The sequence below is a fragment of the Helobdella robusta genome (genome assembly GCF_000326865.2).
Source record: "Helobdella robusta unplaced genomic scaffold HELROscaffold_37, whole genome shotgun sequence".
Taxonomy (NCBI): Eukaryota; Metazoa; Annelida; class Clitellata; order Rhynchobdellida; family Glossiphoniidae; genus Helobdella; species Helobdella robusta.
The window spans coordinates 671,796-694,094 of record NW_008704785.1 but is presented as its reverse complement, the minus strand read 5'-3'; the positions used below and the strand labels follow the sequence as shown (position 1 = coordinate 694,094).

The window sequence follows — 22,299 nt, the reverse complement described above, 5'->3', positions numbered from 1 at the left end:
GGATGGAGCAAATGAAGCCAACAATAACAAAACTAGCTCCGCAAAGGTTCTAGCTCCAGGCAAGGACGAGTATACCGATTTGACTGATTTGTATTCAAAAGTGATTAAATTTCCAAAAACGAGCAATCAACCAGCCAAAGTGGCGACAAATTCGCTGTCGCTACAACACCAACAGCAGCAACAAAAGCAGCAGCAACAACAACAACAATCACCGAAAAGACCAACCTTGCCGCCGACATTACCTCATTCGCAACCGAATGGCAGAACCTGGTCCATCAAAGACCACAAGGCAGCTACTGCTTACAATAGACTCTACCCAAAACTAAATCATTTGGTTAGTAGATACAGTCAAAAACAGCACAAAAATAAATGTATAAATATAATATAATAATAACTATATTAATATAAAATTTAATAATGGGCTCAACAAAGAGCCATTATTTATTCATTCCTTCAATGTAGCAGAATGAAGCGGACACTATTGTAAAAGAGATCACTCAACAATTTCAACAGGAAAAATCAGAGTCCACTGCAAACGACCTGAGTGACGAAGATCACCTGGAAGACATCAGCAAGTTAGTCAAGGAGGCCAACAAAATCGATCCAACTGTCTACGGAGAGCTTGGAAGTAGGAAGGCTACGATGAACTGGTTCCAGAAAACGCAGGTGAATAAGATGCCCCAAAAAAATGGACAACTGCCTGAATGGTTTCACGGGATGATCTCCAGGACGTTAGTATCTACCATTCTGTCTATCTGTCTGTCTGTTTGTCCGTCTGTCTATTTTCTGCCTGTCTGTCTGACTCTGTCGTGTCATCATTTTATTCATGGTTGATTTTATTAATTATCATTAATTGATGTTTATGACTGATTCGTTATATATGGATTTGAAAGCCTTTATTAAGCACGGTAAATTAAATTGTAACGTGTAATCAGGTTTCATTAGAATGCGAATAAACGTCTCAACGAAATTCAATGATTGAAGATGTATGAATAAAAACATTAACCTGCCTACAGTGAAACAGAACGTCTCCTGTCAAACAAACAAACGGGATGTTACCTAATTCGAGTGGCCGAATCTCGTATCGGATACTCGTTATCGTTTCGAGACCAGCGCAAATGCAAACACTACATGGTCAACGAATACGCCGACGGTTCTTACAAAGTTGTCGGGGAGAGGGTAAAACACAGTGACCTGTTGAATCTTACGGAATACTACAGAAAGGTTTTTTCTACACCGTCATGATGTAATGGTTAAAATTAGAATGAATTAGAAATAGGCATATTTTCCCTAATTTTTTCTATCTAATTTTTATAGATTTTAAAAATTGAATTATTTTGTCGGTATATACTATAGAATCACCTAAGCAACTGGCCTGGATATTTAACAGTTCCATGCCCTCAGGTCCGTCAGAATTTTTATCAACCATTTCTATTGACGCATTTCTATTGAAATAATTTTAGTTATAATTTATTGTAATAAAAATAATAATTATCATTTGTGAAACAGGAGAATGGACAGTGTGATTATACGGACCTGTTATTAACGTTTGAAGACAAAAGAACGGTTGGTGGGATAGTATACACACGCAGACATTTACACACACACATACACACACGTACATTTACACAGACACACACACACACACACACACACACACACACATGAAAAATTGCAGTTGAATCAGATGATGGGAGCGCCAAGAAAAGAACCAACAGCTCCCAGTATATTTTATGTGGAGCTCAAAGTATGCTCTTTTTCTTTTTCTTCTCTCTCTCTCTCTTTTTCTCTCTCCTCCTCTCTCTCTTTCTTTCTTTGTCTTTATTTACATAATATATGATCATTTCAATTTTTTATGATCAGAAAATTTAATTTTTCCCTTTAGAATGATTGCAATCAAAAAGCGCCGTCTCTTCCTAGAAGAATGCCGCCAAAATGAACGAACCCACACGCACGCACACAACACACACACACGCACGCACACAAAACACATGAATACACACATACACACACACAAACACATATTATCATAAATTTTCTTATTTGTAATAAACGGGTTTTTTCAACATGATATATTACGGATGGTTAAATGCAACTTATTAAATGATTTAATTTATTTAGACGAATTTATCGATTTTTGAATATCTAAATAAATTTAATAATTATATTGACACACATACACACGCACACACACACAGACAACTTTTTGAAGTATTGATCAAAATAAACAAACGACGATGATGACTAACAATAAAAATATAACCATCAGACTCGAAAATGATCTTTCAGTTTAGATTAATGCCATTCAGAGGTACTCAAAGGTTCTTATAAGGTTCTTCAAAGTACCCTCACAATAAATATCGTATCAAAGGAACGGTAGATAATGGAACCTTTTGTAAATTGAAGATGCATGTTATTGTTCCCATATCAAGCCACGTACAATTGTTCCTATAATCCGTAGTATAACACATACTCACGCACGCATACACACATGCACACACACGCGCGTAACAACATGCGCACAAAATTTCTTGATTTATATAGCGCTTCTCTTTAACAGATTTGATTTTTTGTATTTATCAAAGTTTATCGAATGGCGTTATCAGTGCAACAGAATGGAAAATAATGATAAAACTCGAAACCGTTGTAATAAAAATAACGACCAAGAGATCGAAAGTGAAAGCGAAAGTAAATTTGTTGAAAACAAAAACGAAAGAGAAGAAAGCTTCACTTTTGAAATAAAGGTAATTATATAATTAAATCAGTTAATTAGATCAAAATCTAAAAGAAATACTAAATTAATCTTATGTAAGCATAATATCATTTTGAGTTTATTAAAAATTTCTTTCGAATTTCTTTAAAATTCACTCAAAATTAATTAAAAATCCACACACACACACACAAACACATACGTACATACACACACCAAAAAAGAATGTCTTCAAAGCTAGCAGTAGCAGCAGTAACGACGAAGACGATGTTGATACTGGCCGTAATTATAACTATGGCGATAATGTTTATGAAGAAATTGATAACGTCAAATCAATGCAAGCAGAACATCAGCCACCAAAATACACCGTTTTTGTCATCAATGAAGGGGACCATTTGAAGAGTAATATGACTGACCATTTGGGCGTTAATAGGGCTGACCATTTGGGTGTTAATAGGGCTGATCATTTGGGTGTTAATAGGGTTGACCATTTGGGTGTTAATAGGGCTGACCATTTGGGCGTTAACAGGGCTGATCATTTGGGTGTTAATAGGGTTGACCATTTGGGTGTTAATAAGGCTGACCATTTGGGTGTTGAAAGGGCTGACCATTTGGGTGTTAATAGGGCTGACCATTTGAATGGCACAAGTTATGACCATTATGATAACAGAGGGACAGACCATTGGAATGGTAATAGTATGGACCATTTGGGTAGTAAAGGAACTGACCAATTGGGTACTGAAAAAAGTACAGACCAGAATGGTAACCAAGATGAAAAAGTTAAAACTCAATCAGCAATTGTAAACATCCTAACCTTCCCGATGAGAAAAATAGTCGAATGGAACTTCTCAAGGAAGTTGAAAGAATCAACAAAAAACAAAGATGGCCGGGATTCGGGTGACGAGAAGACAAAAATGGCGTCAAAGAGGGAATCTCAAATCTGGAAAAAATGGCGGCATTTCACGGAACACACGACGCTACACGGAGTTAAATACGTCTTCAGTAGAAGATCACATCGCGTGAGGAGGTATGTATTTGAAGTCTTTGGTTTGTTGTCGCTAATGTTATTGTTGCTGTCTTCGTTGTTGTTGTTATTAATCAATCGTTAATCTCTTATTACTTAGCTGCTAATACTGCTACTGCCGCTACTACTACTGTCGCGACTGCTATAGCATTACTTCTGCTGTTAATAATAATAATAATAATAATAATCTCCAAAAAATAAGCAAAAATGAAAATAATGACATCAACAAACAAAAACAACATCAACAACAACAATAGCAACAACAACAACAACAATAACAACATCAACAACAACAACAAAAATAATAATAAAGACGAAAAAAATCTTTGCCAGATTGATTTGGTCGATATGCGTGACGACCTGCATCTGCCTATTCGCCTACCAAGCCATAGAGAGGACCTTGACCTACTTCCAGTACCCTTCGAACGTTAACGTCCAGATTATCTATGCTAAGACTATTGAGTTTCCTGCCGTTACAATTTGCAATTATAATAAGCATAGGTCGTTTGTTGTGGTTGTTGTTGTTGTAGTTGTTTTTGTTGTTGTTGCCATTGCTGTTGTTGCTGTTGTTGTTATTGTTGCTGCTGTTGTTGTTTTCTTTGTTTTGATGTTGTTTGTTTTGTTGGCATTCATATTTTTATTAGTGATGATGCTACGATTCTTCTTCTTATTGTTGTTGTTAACGCTAATATTTATAATTGATGTTGTGTTATTATTATTATTATTATCAATATTATTATCATTATTATTATTATTATTACTACTATTAACCCACGCGTACCTAGGCTAACATCAGTAGTCGAGAAAGGCTTGTACGAATTCATAAGCCAGGTCTACAAACTTGAGAATGACAAGCCCCAACTTCAGCCCAATCGGAGGAGGGAGCAGGCCGACAATCAGGGATTGACCTTTAACCCTGAATTATATCCACCCGGTGTGTCCATTTATAATCAGAATGCCACGGAATTTACTTTGACCACTAGCCACCAGAAGCTTGATTTCCTAATCAGGTTACGTATTCGCGATATTTTTTAGTAAATTTTTCTTTATTAAAAATTTATTGATTTTACATTTAAAATGAGAAATATTTGTAAAATAAATGGTGTGCGGTGGTTTAAGGTGTAAGTTGTCTGGCAGTGTTGTTGCGGTGACCGAGTTTGAACGCAACGAAACCCCTGTCTATCGCATGCACTGTTTGTGTGTGTGGTGCTTTGATTCGCATGTATTTTCATGCATTACAGCTTGTATTTGTTGTTGATAACTCTGAAAAAAAAAACTAAAAAAATGTGTGAAAAACATAGAAAATGGTATCCCAACCAACTCTAGCTGCACCTGGCATGGGAGAAACTGCAATGTGGATGACAACTTTACAACATCTCTCACCGATTTTGGCGTCTGTTACAAATTCAACGGTGACGCTCACAATCGTCTGAATGTCGTCAGATCTGGCGCGAGATCCGGATTGAGTGTCATGTTAAACATTGAGCAGTATGAATACATGATTGGGCCGGATCACGAGTCCGGTGTTAAGGTTACTCTTGAGAGAAGTTTTTAACATTTCACTGGTTTTAATTATCAGTGTACATTTCATTAAACTCCCTCTATACCTAAAATCTGTCTTATATCGCAAGTTATTGTTACATGACCCGCGAGAAATCCCACAAGTTCGTGATCTTGGTTTCGCCGTGTCACCTGGCTCGCACGTTCTTGTTGGGGTTAAGAAACAACTGATTGAGAACCTGGAAGCACCTTATGGAACGTGTCTAGTAAGTAGGGTTTTTCGTTCTATTATTTGTTTTTGTATGTCAACGAGTTTTATAATTTACTAAAATCACGAGACATTATTTAGTTATGGGTAGCCTGCACAAAGTAATTCTTACTTATTTTGATCCTCTAGCAGTCTTTGCCGAATAAATTTTGGATTAAAAAAAATTAATCACACCAGTTTTTGAAAATTATATATTCACAATTTTATTTTTCATTTCTCGAAAATAGAAAAATTCGACCACAAGGTCTGCTTGTTTGTCGAGGTGCATATCCAACGATGTCTTTTCCAGGTGTGGTTGTCGGGACCTGCACATGCTACCGCCCACTAAATATAAAGACCGTCAGTATTTTAAATCGTTAACATTTTCATTGAAAAATTAATTAAAATTTCACCTAAAATATAAAAACGGGCTCCTAATTCCTTTCTGCAGAGATGTGCAGCTTCGCCACTCTGTTTCTCTGCGTTAGAAGAAACTCAGGTTTGAATAAGTTTGAATTTATTTGAAAAAAAATGACAAAAAACTGAAAAGTAAATATTTGTTGTTGAGAGATTTCAAATTGTTAAATGTACAACTGAAGTGGGTCTACGGAGAAATAAAAGTAGATGCGGAATCACGATAGACTAGTGAAAACTAAAAAATTTTGCAGCCTCACCTGGAAAGTTTGTGAACACGGAATGCGAATGTTCCTCGCCATGCTCCATCACCAACTACGACCCCACCCTCTCCTACGCAGCCATCTCGCAGGTCGATTTCGAAACGTTGATCGACAGAGGTCAGCCCATCGACGTCTCTCGAATCAATGCCAGGTTCTGTGCGAACTTTCTTGAATTTTTTTAATTTTCAGTGAAGGCAAATTTTTACGTAATAATTCTGTGAATGATATTTTTTTTGAAAATTTTTTACATCTACGAAATGTCGTCTCAGCTACGAGAAAGCTCGATCAACGTTCGCCAGGATCGACAACATTGCAAACAGCAACAACGTTCGCATGATGGACAAGGTGATAAGAGCTATGAGCAACTTCAAAAACTCCATTACATCGAGTTGCAGGAGGATGGACTCCCGAGGAAGAACTTCGATCTCCTACGTTCGAAACTACACAGCTCTGTCGAACGATCTGGCACTAACTAACCACAGTTTCAACGCTAAGATCCCTCTCTTCACCAACACCCAGCCCGATTTCTCGCACTGGATCACCTTGGTTTACGACATTCATGACGGACTGTCCGCATTTTTTGATTTATCCGATAACTTGAGTTCCAGTCGTTTGATTTTGAAGTTGCAGATTTGTTCGAAAGCGGAGATGGAAGCAGAAAGACATCAAAATGAGAAGTCAATCCATGCCGAGACGTGTGCAGATGATGACCCGCAGCAGAAAACTTATCTCTTCTACAGGAAGGCCAGCTTGAAAAGGTGGGAGGTGTACGCGAACGACTCGTTCAAGATGTTGCTGGAAAGTGATGAGAGATACAACGAAACTGTTTCCACACTGTTCGAAGGAACCTCGGTTGACTGGCAAACAAATACAAGTCATCATGAATGTGTATATCTACTGAAAGATGCCAAATCATTCTGGATCCCTTTGTTGAAAGATGTCATTGAAGTCCAAGTGCCCATGTACCTCAACTCAACCAACTGGACTGAGAAGTTGGTGATAGCAAGAAATATTTACAACTTTTATCAGCTGAACAGTTATTCAAATGTTTCGATAACCGTTGAAAAGTTCATTCCATGTCACTGGTTCCTAAAAAATGAATGGTTCAATAAGAACTACAACTTCTTCGTCAACTACATGAACTCCGCCCTGCACTCTCACCTCACGCTGACCTCAGTTGAAATTTCTGTGCACAGTCGAGCTTTCGAATTGCTGGAAAGCATTGAGAAGCTCGCCCAGCCTATAACTTCGATCCTCAGCGATTTCCTCAGCAATGAAAACAACGTCACAAAGACCGACATACATATGTTCTTTAAATCGGAAATGATAAAATCGTTGGAGACAACTTTGAACTTGCAAATGCAAAGCTTCCTCTCCGATCTACAGCAACTTCTTACGAAAATAATCGACACTCAAAATCACGTGAGCGGTTTTTTCAGAAATGCGTTCTTGCTAGTGGTGCCTCCCTTGAACAACGTGCAAATTGAAAAACTGGAGCTAGTAAAAGTTGCGAGGTCTCTGGTTGAAGATGAAACGAATTCTCGCCTCTGCCAACTACTTTCCATTCTCAACAGCAACGTGTCCAGCGCTGTCGTTGGCATAGTTGAACTTCTCTTTGATCGCTACAAAGAAGCGGTCCAGTCCGTCCAGAGTAAGATAGTGAGGTCTTCTAAAGAGTTCGATGCTGGTGTAGGCGAATTGAAAAAGAACCTGGAGCAATATGTGGCCAAGGGAAAGTTCGATGAAAGTTTCATTAAGTAGGAATTTCATTTTATTCTTTTTCATTGGTAGAGTCAGTAATTAGTACTTTGTAGGACTCTATCTCAGTAGGAATGTTTAAAATGTTGGGATTTAATATTTTTAAATTCTGATCATAAATCATGAAATAATAATTGTACTGCAACAAAAATTTTTTATCGAAACTTACGACTTAACTTGGAGCTGTGAAGCACGCCACACCACACCACACCACATCACATTACATCACACGGCAGAGAAAACTTCATAAAGTTGGACATCTTCTACAAGGAGCTAAGTTACGAACACATCCAACAGCAGGTAAGTTTCCAATCGTTGAGTCTCTTCAGCGAGATCGGCGGCTTTCTTGGCCTACTACTCGGCGCCAGCGTCCTTACGATGTTGGAATTCATCGATTTCTTCATCATGCTCATCTCGGGATACGCGGGGAAGTTTAGACAGAAATCCAACTGACAGCATGCTTGCTGGCTGATGGAAAAACTGAATTCTCAACTTTATTTACACATATTTTAAAATGTCATCGTACGATTTTTATGTCGATTTTGCATTCGTTGTCAGCGCTTTTCTCGTAAAAATTAGCACGCATCTCACGATACGTCAATGTAACTTCTTTAAATTATAATAGACCCATGTTTAATTTGATAATTTTACGGACGCTGTGTATATTATGTATATTATCATTTACGATCAGTCTATCTCATCATGTTGGAGAAGTTTTTGGTTATAAGCAGCAAAACCACCAAATGGATGTTTTAATCATTTGATGTGCTTACCGCTTAACTGGCTTTACAAGCCGAACTTTTGAAATTTTCATCTAAAGGAATTGAAAATAAAAACTGCTTGTGGCGTTGTGAATAGAGATATACGTTGTGTTAAACTGATAGCACGAGACCTGTCTTTAGGTGGTCAGTTTTTATTTTTCATTTCAAAGAAATGACAAACACAACAGCAACAGTGAAATATAAAAAAAAACTGTTAATAATAGTTATAACCATTATAATTATATTATATTATTATATTAATATTATAATATAATAATATTATAACCATAATATTTATGACGATGTTTATAAAAATTAGAAATAATAATATGGCGGTAGTAATGGTCAATCAAACCGTGTAGTGTCGTTAAAAATGGCCAGTTGAAAAAAAATCGGTCAAATAATAATTAAATATAAAGGTTGAGTCCGTGGTTAAGGTTAAAGTTCAAAAAATTTATTGTAGAATATTGAAAAATTCATCTAAATATCGGGGCAATTCAACAGTCAAACAAATAGTTAATTGGCTAATCAGTAATAATCAATCAATCAATCAATCAATCAATCAATCAATCAACCAATCAATCAACCAACCAGCTAATCAACCATGCAACTAAATATAATATTCTTTCTTAGTGGTAACTTCCGGTTGTTTGTTGGAACCGATAACCAGGGCATAATCGGCATTGTCAAAGTATTCGGCATCTTTGGCTTCGTACGTTCGGTATTCGCGCTTGCGTTTGTAGTAGTATCTGGTGCAGAGGAAGAAGATTCCGCCCAATAGGATAAGGAAGACACCGATGCAACCTAGTTTCGATGATTTTGATTGGCTGGTTAATTTTAAATTTGTAATTTCCAGTAGCCAAACGCAAATATCAAACGAACATGTCAGAACGAAAAGAATCAAATGAATTGATTTAAAAAATATCTTCATCGTCATCATCATCATCATCCTCATCATCATCCTCATCCTCATTTTCATCATCTCACGAACCTCCGAGAAGAGCCTGGTCACCAATGGTCATCTGGCCTGACCCGATATCTCCCCAGTACGGGGTGGTAGTGCTCAAACGGAGGGAGGGGGTCGGCCGGAACTCCATGACGTCAGGAGCCAAGCTGTACTCCTCGAAACCACACATGTCCTCTCGAACTGAACCTACAAAAAGTCAAATCATTTTATGTGATAACACACACATACACACACAAACACAGAGACACGCACACACAGAGACACCCACAAACACGTAGTCTTACCGGGTGGTTCGACGATGACGTTAGGCCCTCTGGGATCCTGGAAAACTCTTTTGAGTGGGAACTGGTTATCCCACTGGCCCCTGAACAAGCAACCCCTGTACCCCAGTCCGGCTGGTGTGGTTTCTGTTTGAAAGGGCGGTGTCAAAGGTCATGGTTGTGATGGTGAATGATGGTGGGGACGATTAGGACGATGATTACTGCTACTGCTATTATTATATTATGTTACTATAATGTTATTATATTATATTATATTAAATTATATTATATTAAATTATATTTTATTACATTATAATATATTATACTATCATATTATACATATTATTAGCACAATCATATGTTATATATTACTAATACGACCAACAAGTAAAATATAAAATATTTAAAAATATTTAAAAAATTTCAAGAAAAAAAAAAGAGAAAAGATGCAGACCATTTCTTCCGAAGTAGATGTACCTTGGGTTGTCCAGTCTGGTGTCAGCGTTTCTCGGAACGTCCGTCCAATCTTTTCTCGTCGGAGGGTAGTCATCAACCTGTCATCATCATCGTCATCGTCGTCGTCACCATCGTCATCGTCGTCATCATCGTCGTTGTCATGATCATAGTCATCATTTTGATCTTTAATATCAGCAAATAAATTAATAAACAAAGAATAAACAAACAAATCGAACGATGTAACAAACGAATGAACGATTGAAAATAAAACGAATGAATGAACAATCAGGGAAAGAAAGAAAGGAAGAAAGAAAGAGACAAACAAGCAAACGAAACGAACAAACAAACACCACCCAGACAAACAGACAAACAACCGTAATGGTGAGGGTAGTCCCCTGGTTGGTCCTCTTCACCCTAACGACATGCTGCTGGCTGTTGGCGAGGTCAACGTAGGGGTCAAGGATCGTGTTGACCTCATCACGGAACCACCCCACGTCTATGATGACCTTTATCCCACCTGGATTGGAACGATGGTGATGATGATGGTGATAATGATGGTGATGATGAAGATGAGGAAGATGATGGAAAAAATGATTATAGCACTTGCACACACACACGCACACACACGCACACACACACAACCAAACACACACACGCACACACCATTGTTATTCATTTCAATGGACATATAATCGTATGGCTTGTTCTGGCTTCTAATATACATCAACTGGCCATGCTTCTCTTGAGTTGAAAATCCTGGAAATATAATTTAAAAATAATTATCAATTAAATTAAACACAATTATTTTATGTAATTAACATTAATTATTATCATTTTTAACATGACAACAATGTTGATTAATAATTAATTTATTATATTATAGTCATAATTTTGACCAATTATGATTTCTTCTTCCGTGGTTGAAATGTCGCCAGACAATTGGTCGAACTCCCAGCGAATCATATTGTTAGGCTGCAGAGTCACTCCGATTTCTGATTGGTTGGTTGAGTAAGTAGACTTTTAAATTTCGTGCTTTGAATAAATGGAAGAATGAATAAATGGATTGATGGGTAAATGAATGAGTGCATGAATGAAAAACAAATGAAACTAACAAACTACCAGCTCAACAACAACAAAAACTGCAGCAGCAGCAGCAACCACAGCAGCTACAGCATTTGATGCAGCAGCCACAGCAGCAGCTACAGCCACAGCAGCTGCAGCAGCTGTATCAGCTGCCACAGCAGCAGCACCTACTCCAACTAACCTCTTCCGCAGTTCCATCCTCTGAAAGAGGTGTAGGCACAATCGCACCAATACCTCGAGTAGTACTCCACGCAGATGCCACCGTTGAAACATGGGTTGCTTGAACATTTCTGTACACAACCTGCATCATGGAAGTTGGTTGATCAAGTGATTGATTGAAAAGAAGAGAGAGAGAGAGAGAAAGAGAGAGAAAGAGTGAGAGTGAGTAACGAACCCGGTGACACCCCATAAGTAGTTTCTCCTCTCTGGACAATGCCCATCAGATCTTGCAGGACACCATTAACTTGGAAGCCCCGAACGCAACCTACGTAACCTTGACTGTAATCTACTGCTGCACCTGTGCGTGTGTACGTGTGTGTGATGTGTGTGTGATGTGTGTGTTCGTGTGTTGGATGTGAACATTTTTTCTTCGGTAGTTGTTCATAAGTGATTTGTCAAGTGGTGAGTTGTTTGACAAACAAAGACAAATTAAAAAAAACAGACAAACAGACAGACAGACAAACAAACAAACACACACACAGAATGAAAAGATAAACTGTATATAAAAGAGTAGTTGAGCCCTGCCAGGCCAGTCAACTAACCGACAACTAATTTGCTGGTGAGGTTGAACTGCCTGAACTCCTGGTCGACAGGTTCGTCCAGGTACACTGGGGACTGCTGGTCAACCCTCAACATCGCCTGTTTCCGGTTCCGCTCGATCTGAATTTATGGCGGGAAAAAGTTACTACTATCATCATCATCATTGTTATTTTTATTATCATCTTCATCATTATCTTCTTCACGGTTATCAGCATTATCTAAAACAACATCATCGTCATCATCTTTGACATCATCATCATCATCACAATCATCATCAGTACCTGGACAGTGTGCCAATTATCATCATTGATAGGATAGGACGTCTGCAGCTCCAATGTCTGGATGCCATTCCCAACTTCAAAACGAAACTGTATTATGTTTCCAACTACGGTGGCGATGATGATGATGACGACGATGATCATGATGATCATGATGATGACGATGATCATGATGATTGTGTGTGGTGACCGTACGATAACGTGATGATGACAAAACTAACAGACAATCTTGACTTCCAGAAAGTTGTAGGGCCCAGTGTTCTGAAGTATGATGCCGTCCGAAGCTGTCGTCCTGATCTGGAACCTGATATCCCCCGATACGGCCCCTGGGTAGGTGGGCAGCTCGAGGGTCGCGTCTTCTTTTCTAAAAGTCACCACGTTCGTGTACAGAGCTGGTGAGTCGGACGCGTGCGAAGAAAAATCAATTTATCAAATTAATTAATCAAATTAATTAATTAATTAATTAATTAATCTATTTAGTTGGTAGACACAGCAGGAGAGACGTACCATCTCCGGAGCACCTGAGAGGGCCAAGATCATGCTTGCCCCACTTCTCGTCGCCAATGACGCCAGTATCTCCGAAGTGTAGCTCCTTGACGGGCAGTCTGTCCTTCTCGGAGAGGTAGCCGTCGTCAAAGACGTCGTCGTGGGCCATGCCAGCGTCACAGTTGCACGGGTTGTTGGACTGACTGCCCATGTACTTGCACTCGTTTTTCAGGCCGCATGCGCACTTGCGGCTGTCCGGGGCCGAGCCCCCCCAGTACCGTTCAACTGTCATCTCTTTACCTACGAACCAACCCCAGCTCGGCCTGTTCAGATCGGCTATGCCTATCGGTCACGTGGTTTGATTTGGGTGAGGTGTGATGATGAGGAAGAGGAAGATGAAGATGATATCCAATCAAATCAACCGTCCTGATACCAATCAACCAATCACAGCAGCCAACCATCAAACCATCGACCAACCGACCGACCAACCTGCATCAGAGAGCAGCCTCGATTGGAAGCATGTATATTTGATGTACTGTTCACACCTCTGGGCCCTTCTTACAATCTCATCAATCTCTTCTTTCTGGGCATCGTATATGATCTTGCGCACGTAGGCCCCGGGCTCCTGGTACCCGTCCACCAGCATGGTACCAGTGGAATCGTGGGAGAGTGCCATCACGGTTTCGTCGTATTGTAAGGCGTCCGAGTCTAACTTGATGCTATCTGGTTTGTGGTGATGGTGTTGTTTGGTTGTTGTTGTTGTTGTTGCTTGAGTTTGGTGGATGCTTGAAATCATCACGATTAGAGTGAATTAAATTAGATAAGGTTCCAAAAACAAGTACCTTTAAAGTTGCAGTGCACTTTAAAGGGTAACAATGGACCGGAGTCGTCAATGTCAATCGTTATATCTATCTCGCCGTCCAAGTAGTACAACCACTTGGCCTCCTCACATGAAATCAAGTGCTTCGCTGCAAGGATGACATTGTTCAATAATTAATTAATTAATTAATTAGATAAATAAATACAGTTTAATTTAGCCGCCATCTCTTCATCCATCTATCTATTTATCAATCCATCTATTTATCAATCCATCTATATATCCATCTCCATCTATATATCCATGCATGCATGCATGCATCCATCCATCCATCCATCCATCCATCCCATAGAACCAACATCTGTGGCAGACTGCGCCCCCATATCCAGTATCTCCACAGTCGCATTGGAACGTCTCGAAGCTCTGCGAGCACAAGCCACCGTGCTCGCATGGGTTCGGATCGCACCTGATGGGGTGGCGTCAATCAGTTTTATAATTATCCTCTATCGCGTTTCACTTAATAACAATGCTGCAGTTGAGTAAAAAAAATCTTGTTAATCAACAAACGGTTAACTGAAAACCAAATCAACCAACCCACCAACCGACCAACCAAACAACCAACCCACCAACCGACCAACCAACCAACCAACCCACCAACCGACCAACCTATCTTGAATAGCACAGGTACCATTAACAGCTCCAGGTGAAAACTTGATCTTTCCAATCAGCTTGGCATTAGCCTGGTTGTTGTCTATTGTGAACATGGACTGACCTTGAACGTAGAGCTTTCGTAAGCAACCAACAAACCCCGTCTCCCCTCCAGCATCATCTTTCCCTTTAATTATCATAAAAATAATTATTATAATTAAGATAATTAATATTAATAAATATGGAAATACAAATACTATTTGTAAAACGTCTTAATTGAAATTTACGAAAATAACGTTCGTTAAAAGCTGCATGGTATAAAGTGGAACTACAAAACAGCATAGAATTTCGGTGAATATTGTATACAATCAGCATACTTTACGTACAGCATAATTTACGGTTCGAACGCTGTCCCTGCAATGTATGATTAGGCGCTTTTAAGAAATACGCTGTTTCCCCGTCCAATTACGTCATTAATTTAACTGACCAATGGAAAAACTGACTCGGACACAAATTTCTTCGACCAATCAACAAACCAGCCGACCTATCACACATCCGACCAATCAGATAGCCGACCAATCACACATCCGACCAACCAGATAGCCGACCAATCAGATATCCGACCAATCAAACGCCAACAAACCTCCAATATAGAAAGCAGTAGAACTCATAAACTGCAGCTGCCTCTCAGAAATATCGGACAGACCGTCAATTGTGACACTGACCCTCCCTGGTGTCCTATCCTGGCTGGCTATGATGTCGATGTCTACGCTGTGCCACAAGCCGTCAGTAAAGGAAGAGGACTCGGCTAAGGGGTCACCTGTGATTTGCGTGGTTGATGTAATAGTGGCCACAACTTTAGTGGTAGTAGCGGTAATGTCAAGGTTGTTATGGCATAATTTGGTGACGAAATGGTTGAGATGTAGGCAATGGTTATTGTGAGATATTTGTTAGTGGAAATGGTGAGAATATTTTGAAATTAAAACAAAAATTAAAAGGAAAAGTTTAGAAAATAGTAATAAGAACGAACGATTGATGATAACGTTGTGAACCACAGGGTCCTTATCTGTTTGTATGCTGTACTCGAAGTGACCGTCAGCGTTTAGTTTAAACTATGTGATGTTTAAAAATAAATTGTAAATATAAAATTGGATAAATAAATTTTTTCACAAACAAAATAAATGTTAATACGCATTAAATGATTTTAAAATGAATGTAGTTGAATTTCTCAAAATATTATTCATCACTTCAAAATGTTTGGCCAATGAATTGAGAAATTTCAACTGGTCAGTCAGTCAGTCAGTTGATTGGCCGGTCAGTCATTCGATCGTTAGATTAACAAACCAATCAAACAACCAATCAATCAGTCGGTTAATAAAAATATAAACAACAACAGCCACAACAGCCACAACAACAACCACAACAACCACAGTAGCAGCAGCAGCAACAACAACAACGACAGAATAAAATGAACAAACGAACAATGAATCTCTGATTTCCAGGAGTTGGATTGGTAAGGATGAGCAGTCCGTCCTTGTTGTAGGACCTGAAATCAAACGTTATCCTAATCCTTCTATCTGGTGACATGTCAGTTATCTCAATGTAGGCGTCAACGTACGGTAGCGATACTGGGGTCACAATTTCCGACTGTGTGTGGGTTAGTGTGTGTGTGTGTGTGTGTGTGTGTACGTGTGTGTGTGTGTACGTGTGTGTGTTCGCGTGGCGTGTGTGTAATGTGCGTTCGTGTATGTCAAAATATGTATGCGCCTGCCTGTGTATATGCATTTGTGCGTGTCTGCGTGTCCAAAACTAATAAAAAAATCGATTATCAAGTAGCCAATTGTCAATTAACCAATTCATCAACCAACCAGCCAACCAACCAACCAACCAACCAGCCAGCCAACCAACCAACCAACCGACCGACCTGACAAGTGCCGTAGGTAATACCACCATAGACGGTGAACCTCTTCTGATTGGTTCTCGAGTCTTGTATCATGTTCATGTAATTGAACCAGACGTTCTCCATACATCCGGTGAAGTTTTCCCGCGTTCTCAAACGTTTGCCCGGCTGCAGGAAGTTGTCTATGCCTCCAAGATGGATCTACGGAATGAAAAACAAAAAATTAAAAAATGGCGGTTGGATAGATGGATGAATGTGTGACTGACTGACTGACTGACTGAATGAATGAATGAATGAATGAATGAATGAATGAATGAATGAATGAATGAATGAATGAATGAATGAATGAATGAATGAATAAATAAATGAATGAATGAAAAACAAAAAAAATACTAAACACAACAAATCCAACAACCAACTAAGAAAAAAACAACAATTATAAACCTGCTTATCAAGATCTAGTTGGATGAAATCTCCAAGGGTGACGTTGTTGATCTTCATCCTGTCCACACTGACAGTGATGTACCTCTTATCTCGGACGATCTCCACATCATGCCACTGATTATCGTCCAGTAAACTTCCGGCCCTCGTCGTCGTGTCCCCAGTCTCCTCGGCTGTCGATCCTGATTACCGATTAGGAATTTATTTGGTGGGTAGGATTGTACGGTTTTACGTATTGGTGTTAATTGTAGTGGTGTTTTTTTTAGCATTTTATATTCATTTTATTGAGTAGCATGTAGTTTGAAATTACAAAGAAAAATTTTGAACGAGTGAACGAACGAAAGAACGAACGAACGAATGAATGAATGACCGAAAGAACGAACAAACGAATGAATGCACCAAAAATACCAAAGTATAAACGGAAAAAAGGGAATAAAAACTCAAACACAAACCAAGATCATAGTTGATATAAAGTTTTCCTCTCAGCATTTCAACAATCAGGTAATCTCCCTGGTTGCCATCCGCGTAGAACAGCAAGCCCTCTGATTGGGTGGTTCGAAAACGAAACTTTAGTAGGTCGGTCCGTGATTGGACGAAGTGACCTGGCCCACTTATGTCATAGGTTATTCGAGATTCACCCGTAAATCGAGCGCTGTCTGAGTCTGTATAATGAAATGATAGAACATTTAAACCTATCATGTGTGTGTGTGAGTGTGTGTGCGTACATGTGTGTGTTTGTGTTACAATTTTTTACCAAAATTGCACACAACTAACTGACTAACCAAATCTACAGCCATGTAGCTCAACTCTGAGTGAAATGAATCTATTCCATCTCTGCGGGTTGATCCTAATGTATCTAGCTATCAGCTGGTATGGTAGAGAGTTACGTACTACCGTGTTGTCGTCTGTGTTGCCTTGGAATAACTAGGATTTTTTGGGTTTGAAAATAGATTTAGAATGAAAGATGATGATTTTTTTCAGTTGCTGGATGTTTTTTATTCATACCCCAGATGAGTTAGAGTGAAGTTAAAGTTAAAAAATAGTAGACAGATATTAGACATAGCAATTGAAACAATCAAACTATCTTTCACGTTTGAGAATTCGGAGTAAATTTACAGCAGATCTATAAATAAAACCAATCTTTATGAAATAAAATACAATTCGGCATTCACCATCGGCGTTCCATATTCATTAGTGTAGACTCTCCATGTAGTGTTATCATCGGAGAACCAGACGTAGTACTCCAGTACAAATTCATTACTTCCTCTCCTACCCTGGGTCTCTATGAACTTTATGACCTGCCTGTAGCCCAAATCAATGCCGAGATACTGGTTTGAGTCTGACGTCCCTGCTGTCCAGGCGCCTCCACCTTTTACAAAAAAAAATTCAAAATTTGAAATTTTATTATAAATTTTATTCAAGTTTGAAAAATAATACTTTACAAAAATCACGTTTGTAGTATTTGAATTTAATTTCTCAACAGTTAGCATTAAAGTGCACTCTACAATAAAGGAAAAAAAGGATGATGTTTCGCAGAGAAAAAAATTTATTAATTTGTAACAACTTTCCACAACAACCTTTCCATCCACGCAGTCTGGCAAATCTGGCTTCCCTAGCTTTGTTGGTCAGAGAAGTTGCCCACAAGTTGCTGTCTGGAATGTAGTACTTCTCGATCCCAACTGGAATGGGATATTGACAAGGATCGGTGATGTTTATGGCAGACTGGGGTTGTAAATCAGGGTATTCTGTAATTTTAAAATTTATGTTAAGTTTTTGTATATTATATATATATATATATATATATACATATATATATATATATATTTAAAGACGTCGCGTTATATTATAAAATAATTAATTTTGTTTTATGAAGTGTCTCAACACCAAATGATTTATTGAAAATTTTCGGTAAGTTTGAATTTGTGATCATTTCAGTTTAGTTGGTATAGCAGCCAGGTGCGCATAGAGAACTATAGAATCTCTATAACTGTATAGAAAGATAAATCATACATAGGTAGGTAGGTTAAAAAAATTGTACTAACGAGCAGAAACTTCGAAGCGTGCAAACGTTGTTACGAATAATAAAAATAATAATTTAAAAAAATAAAAATAAATATTTTGGTCGCGATCCATCTTTTTTTTTCAAGAAAAATGTTTCAATCCATAACTGTTTATTTAATCAAACACCTGAATTAAGGTGCCAAGGTGAGATCAGTGATGTGCGATTCGTCATTAATTTATTCATTAAAAGCCCAAATACCAATTTGCAGCGACATACAAGAAAAAAAACGGTAAAATCACAAAAAATGTGAAGAAATATTGAGTAAATTAACGAAATAATAGTATTATAGTCAGTTAAACAAGGAATTCAGCAAATGGAACACATTTCCACATCTCCTTCGCCACTTTTGTTCGCTTTTTTGATCTCGTTTATTATATTTCTTTCGTGTTCCAAAACTTTTGAAGGCTTTTTGTACTGTGAAAGGATCATTTTATAATTATTAGGAATACATTTCAAGTTAAATTTAATTTGAGGTTTTTTTTAATTTAACTTGAAGCTAATTTTAAACAATTTTTTAGTGTAAATAATCGAAATACAAACTGTAATGATAAGAGTGTTGTTGAAATGATCATAGGACAAATTAGACCGATCAATGTTTAGATTCAGTCTCACCATATCAGGGATTGAGAACCTTTTATAATACCTGGGATGAAATTTTAATAGGAAACATACCTACAATGCTAGACTAGACACAATAGAATAGAATTTTTATACCAGGGGTTGGCAAATTACGGCCCGCGAGGCCTTGCTCCCAAGAAAAAAGGTCATAGCCCCAGACATTATGACCAGAAAAGGAACCACAAATCTTATAAAATTCTTCCCCGAGTCGAAAAAATTTACTATTTAAGTACATATGCGGCCCTTCAAAGGTAAAATAGCTCTCAATGCGGCCCTCACATTTATACCAAATGATTAATGATTTCAATTTGTATGTATGGCATTATAACGCAACTTAACTAAAAGTCAAATTTAGCACTCTGATATAAACAATGAATAAAAGAAAATTCTTAACTTTCACAATCATACAGCCATGGATATGAAAAAAATTGAGTGAACTTACTTTTTGTTAGTTGTCTTGACTATTATGAAATTATTCTCAATACTGATGTCGTAAATATTTCTTGGATAAGGCAGGTTCCTAATTCGCCATTGAAATGATTCTTTTGTGTCTTTTCTTGTGAAAATGGGCTTTAAATAATTGCAGAAACAATAAATAAACATTTTTCGTAAAATTGATAACTTTTAAAATATGAATAAAATCACTGAATTTTAAAAATAATTGGTAATATGTGTGAAATAAATAAAAAAAGTAATTACGTTTTCAACGCTTTCTGCAAATCCACTAGTGTCAATGAGTCTTGACTGAAATTCTTGACCAACTTCAAACTCCCAATCACATTCTTTGCCTGTCATTGTTTTCTTTTTGTGTTTCCTAACTGAAAAAATCCAACTCACTAACTTAAATATCAATCAGTATTTAAATGAATGTGTGGAATAGTAAAAATTAAAAAAGTTATTAATTCTTTTATTAATATAAGTTTTAAAATATTGATAAAAAAAGTTAACCAATTAAATCATGAGTATTTAATGAATATTCTTCTACCATTTCATTGCCATCATCAAATGTGTAGTGGACTTTTCTTTTGCCTGTCAGAGGTAGAACAAATTTGTACAATAAATTTTATACTTTATCTGAAAATTGAAATTTCAAGTTAAAATGTCATATCTAATTTTTTAAAAATATGTGTTATTATTAATTTGTTTTGCTTTAAAGTTTAACATAAGCATAATTTGTTAAAACCATTTTTATTTTTGTGGAGAATACCAATAAAATAATAAATATATAAAATAATTACAATATACAATGCATTATTGTTTTATTGCTACAAAGTATAAAATAAACAAATTTTTGGCTATTGTTAATATATCAATAAATTGAAATTCACCGATTTTTAAATTTAAAGCACATAAAATTGCAAATTACAAGAATGGCGTCCTTAGAAACCTCATTGGTAATTGATAAAAGTTTTTAAAAAAGGTTTTTAAAAAAAATGTAATCATAAAGACGTAAAAATGAACAAATGAATACTAGCCGTCTTGAACTAGACATGTTTTTTTGGCATTGTGAAGACTTTCAACCCAATCCGACATATTTAAGCCTAACTCTAAGTTGCCAAGCGGCCGTTCTTTTTCTAGTAGGTGATTAAAAATCGTCTACTTTTAAAAATACTTCTCAATTTAGCACGATATTATAAAGTCGATTATAGTAAATTGGTGATATTAAGGTAGATTAATAGCATTACAATGAAAAATGGAACTTTTTCTATTTTTGACAATTTTAAATGTTTAAAATTCACATTTTTGTAGTAATAACGTTAATTATTTAGTTTTAAAACCGTTTTTAATTTAAATGGTCAAAGGAATTGTAAATAAAAGTTTGCCATTTAGAGAGACCGAGCATCGTGCAGTAAACAATTGCTTCTAAGCAGTTAATATCTTTTTTAAAAATAATATATTTTCAATGTTTTGCGCGTAAAATAATGATTTCATGCGATTTTAAATCTAATGGCATGTTAATAATTTTTTTGGCGTCTGCACTTCTGCATTTGCACGAATGTTATGGTTAGTTTCTTTGTTTGCAATTTACATTCATTGCTTGATTTGATGATTAATTTATTAATGGATTTTTAAAAATGCCAACATTCATTTGGAAACAATGCACTTTCATACTGCAAAATTAATCTTCGAATTTACGAGCAAACGTTTTCTTGTCAGCCATGCATTGCATATATTTTACGATTTTATTTTTATCAGGAGATGCACTTGCAGAATTGATGAAAAGATCCAGAAATGTTGCCCTGCAGCAACTATCCAGTCAGTCATCATTATCCAACACACTTAATCCTTCTAGCCTTGCGATTGACGACAGTGCAGTCACCTGCAGTCATACTGGCCCCGGGAAAGATGAACATTGGATTGTAGAAATGGATAAGAAATATCCTATTGCAGCTGTTGTCATTAATTCAGGTTGGTAAAAAAAACCATTTAAATGTTTATTTTTATTCTGTATAATTAATAATATAAATAATTAATAAGTTATTAAACATTAGAGTTTAATCAAAATAATTATTGTGTTTTGCAGGTCAAACATTTTTTGGCCACAACATAGAGATACGAGCAGGAGAAAACTCCACTATGATGACCCTTTGCAATTATGGTCCCAAGAATGGTACCAAACGGGACCATATTATAACCTGCATCAATGGACCCCTTGTTGTACGGGCTCTTTCCATTAAGAATACTTTCAGAGGAGGATTGAAGTTATGTGATGTTCGCATTATGGGTTAGTCATTTTTTTATCTTAAATTTGAATTGAAATCATAAAAAATAATTATTTATACTAAAAGTCTGCCATGATGGATTTTATGGAAGCATGTGTGCGTACGAGTGTCATTGTCTAGATGG

At 37.1% G+C, this 22,299-nt stretch overlaps 3 protein-coding genes across 3 annotated transcripts; 2 read left to right on the top strand and 1 right to left on the bottom strand.

The window, feature by feature from the left end:
• Positions 1 to 675: 675 nt before the first annotated feature.
• Positions 676 to 1,245, top strand: HELRODRAFT_83498 (hypothetical protein; the record flags this gene model as incomplete). Its single annotated transcript, XM_009023661.1, has 2 exons — positions 676 to 731; positions 1,017 to 1,245. 2 exons carry the CDS (start codon positions 676 to 678, stop codon positions 1,243 to 1,245), a joined length of 285 nt encoding a protein of 94 aa, XP_009021909.1.
• A 3,870-nt stretch (positions 1,246 to 5,115) lies between these two features.
• Positions 5,116 to 8,369, top strand: HELRODRAFT_83577 (hypothetical protein; the record flags this gene model as incomplete). Its single annotated transcript, XM_009023668.1, has 5 exons — positions 5,116 to 5,265; positions 5,366 to 5,538; positions 5,747 to 5,845; positions 6,641 to 6,853; positions 8,153 to 8,369. Coding segments are annotated over 5 exons (852 nt in total), but the record flags the coding sequence as incomplete, so codon positions are not given.
• A 323-nt stretch (positions 8,370 to 8,692) lies between these two features.
• HELRODRAFT_192677 (hypothetical protein) lies at positions 8,693 to 20,247 on the bottom strand (the record flags this gene model as incomplete). Its single annotated transcript, XM_009023740.1, has 31 exons — positions 8,693 to 8,752; positions 9,318 to 9,481; positions 9,669 to 9,830; positions 9,929 to 10,051; positions 10,359 to 10,458; positions 10,735 to 10,877; positions 11,024 to 11,116; positions 11,257 to 11,352; positions 11,625 to 11,744; positions 11,838 to 11,960; positions 12,205 to 12,322; positions 12,484 to 12,587; positions 12,702 to 12,872; positions 12,988 to 13,308; positions 13,456 to 13,689; positions 13,809 to 13,934; positions 14,143 to 14,249; positions 14,495 to 14,618; positions 15,138 to 15,251; positions 15,462 to 15,543; positions 15,914 to 16,078; positions 16,389 to 16,532; positions 16,776 to 16,954; positions 17,225 to 17,314; positions 17,555 to 17,696; positions 17,945 to 18,141; positions 18,350 to 18,517; positions 19,179 to 19,248; positions 19,375 to 19,477; positions 19,895 to 20,022; positions 20,152 to 20,247. The coding sequence occupies 31 exons, from the start codon at positions 20,245 to 20,247 to the stop codon at positions 8,693 to 8,695; spliced, it is 4,167 nt and encodes a 1,388-aa protein (XP_009021988.1).
• Between the last annotated feature and the right edge of the window lie 2,052 nt (positions 20,248 to 22,299).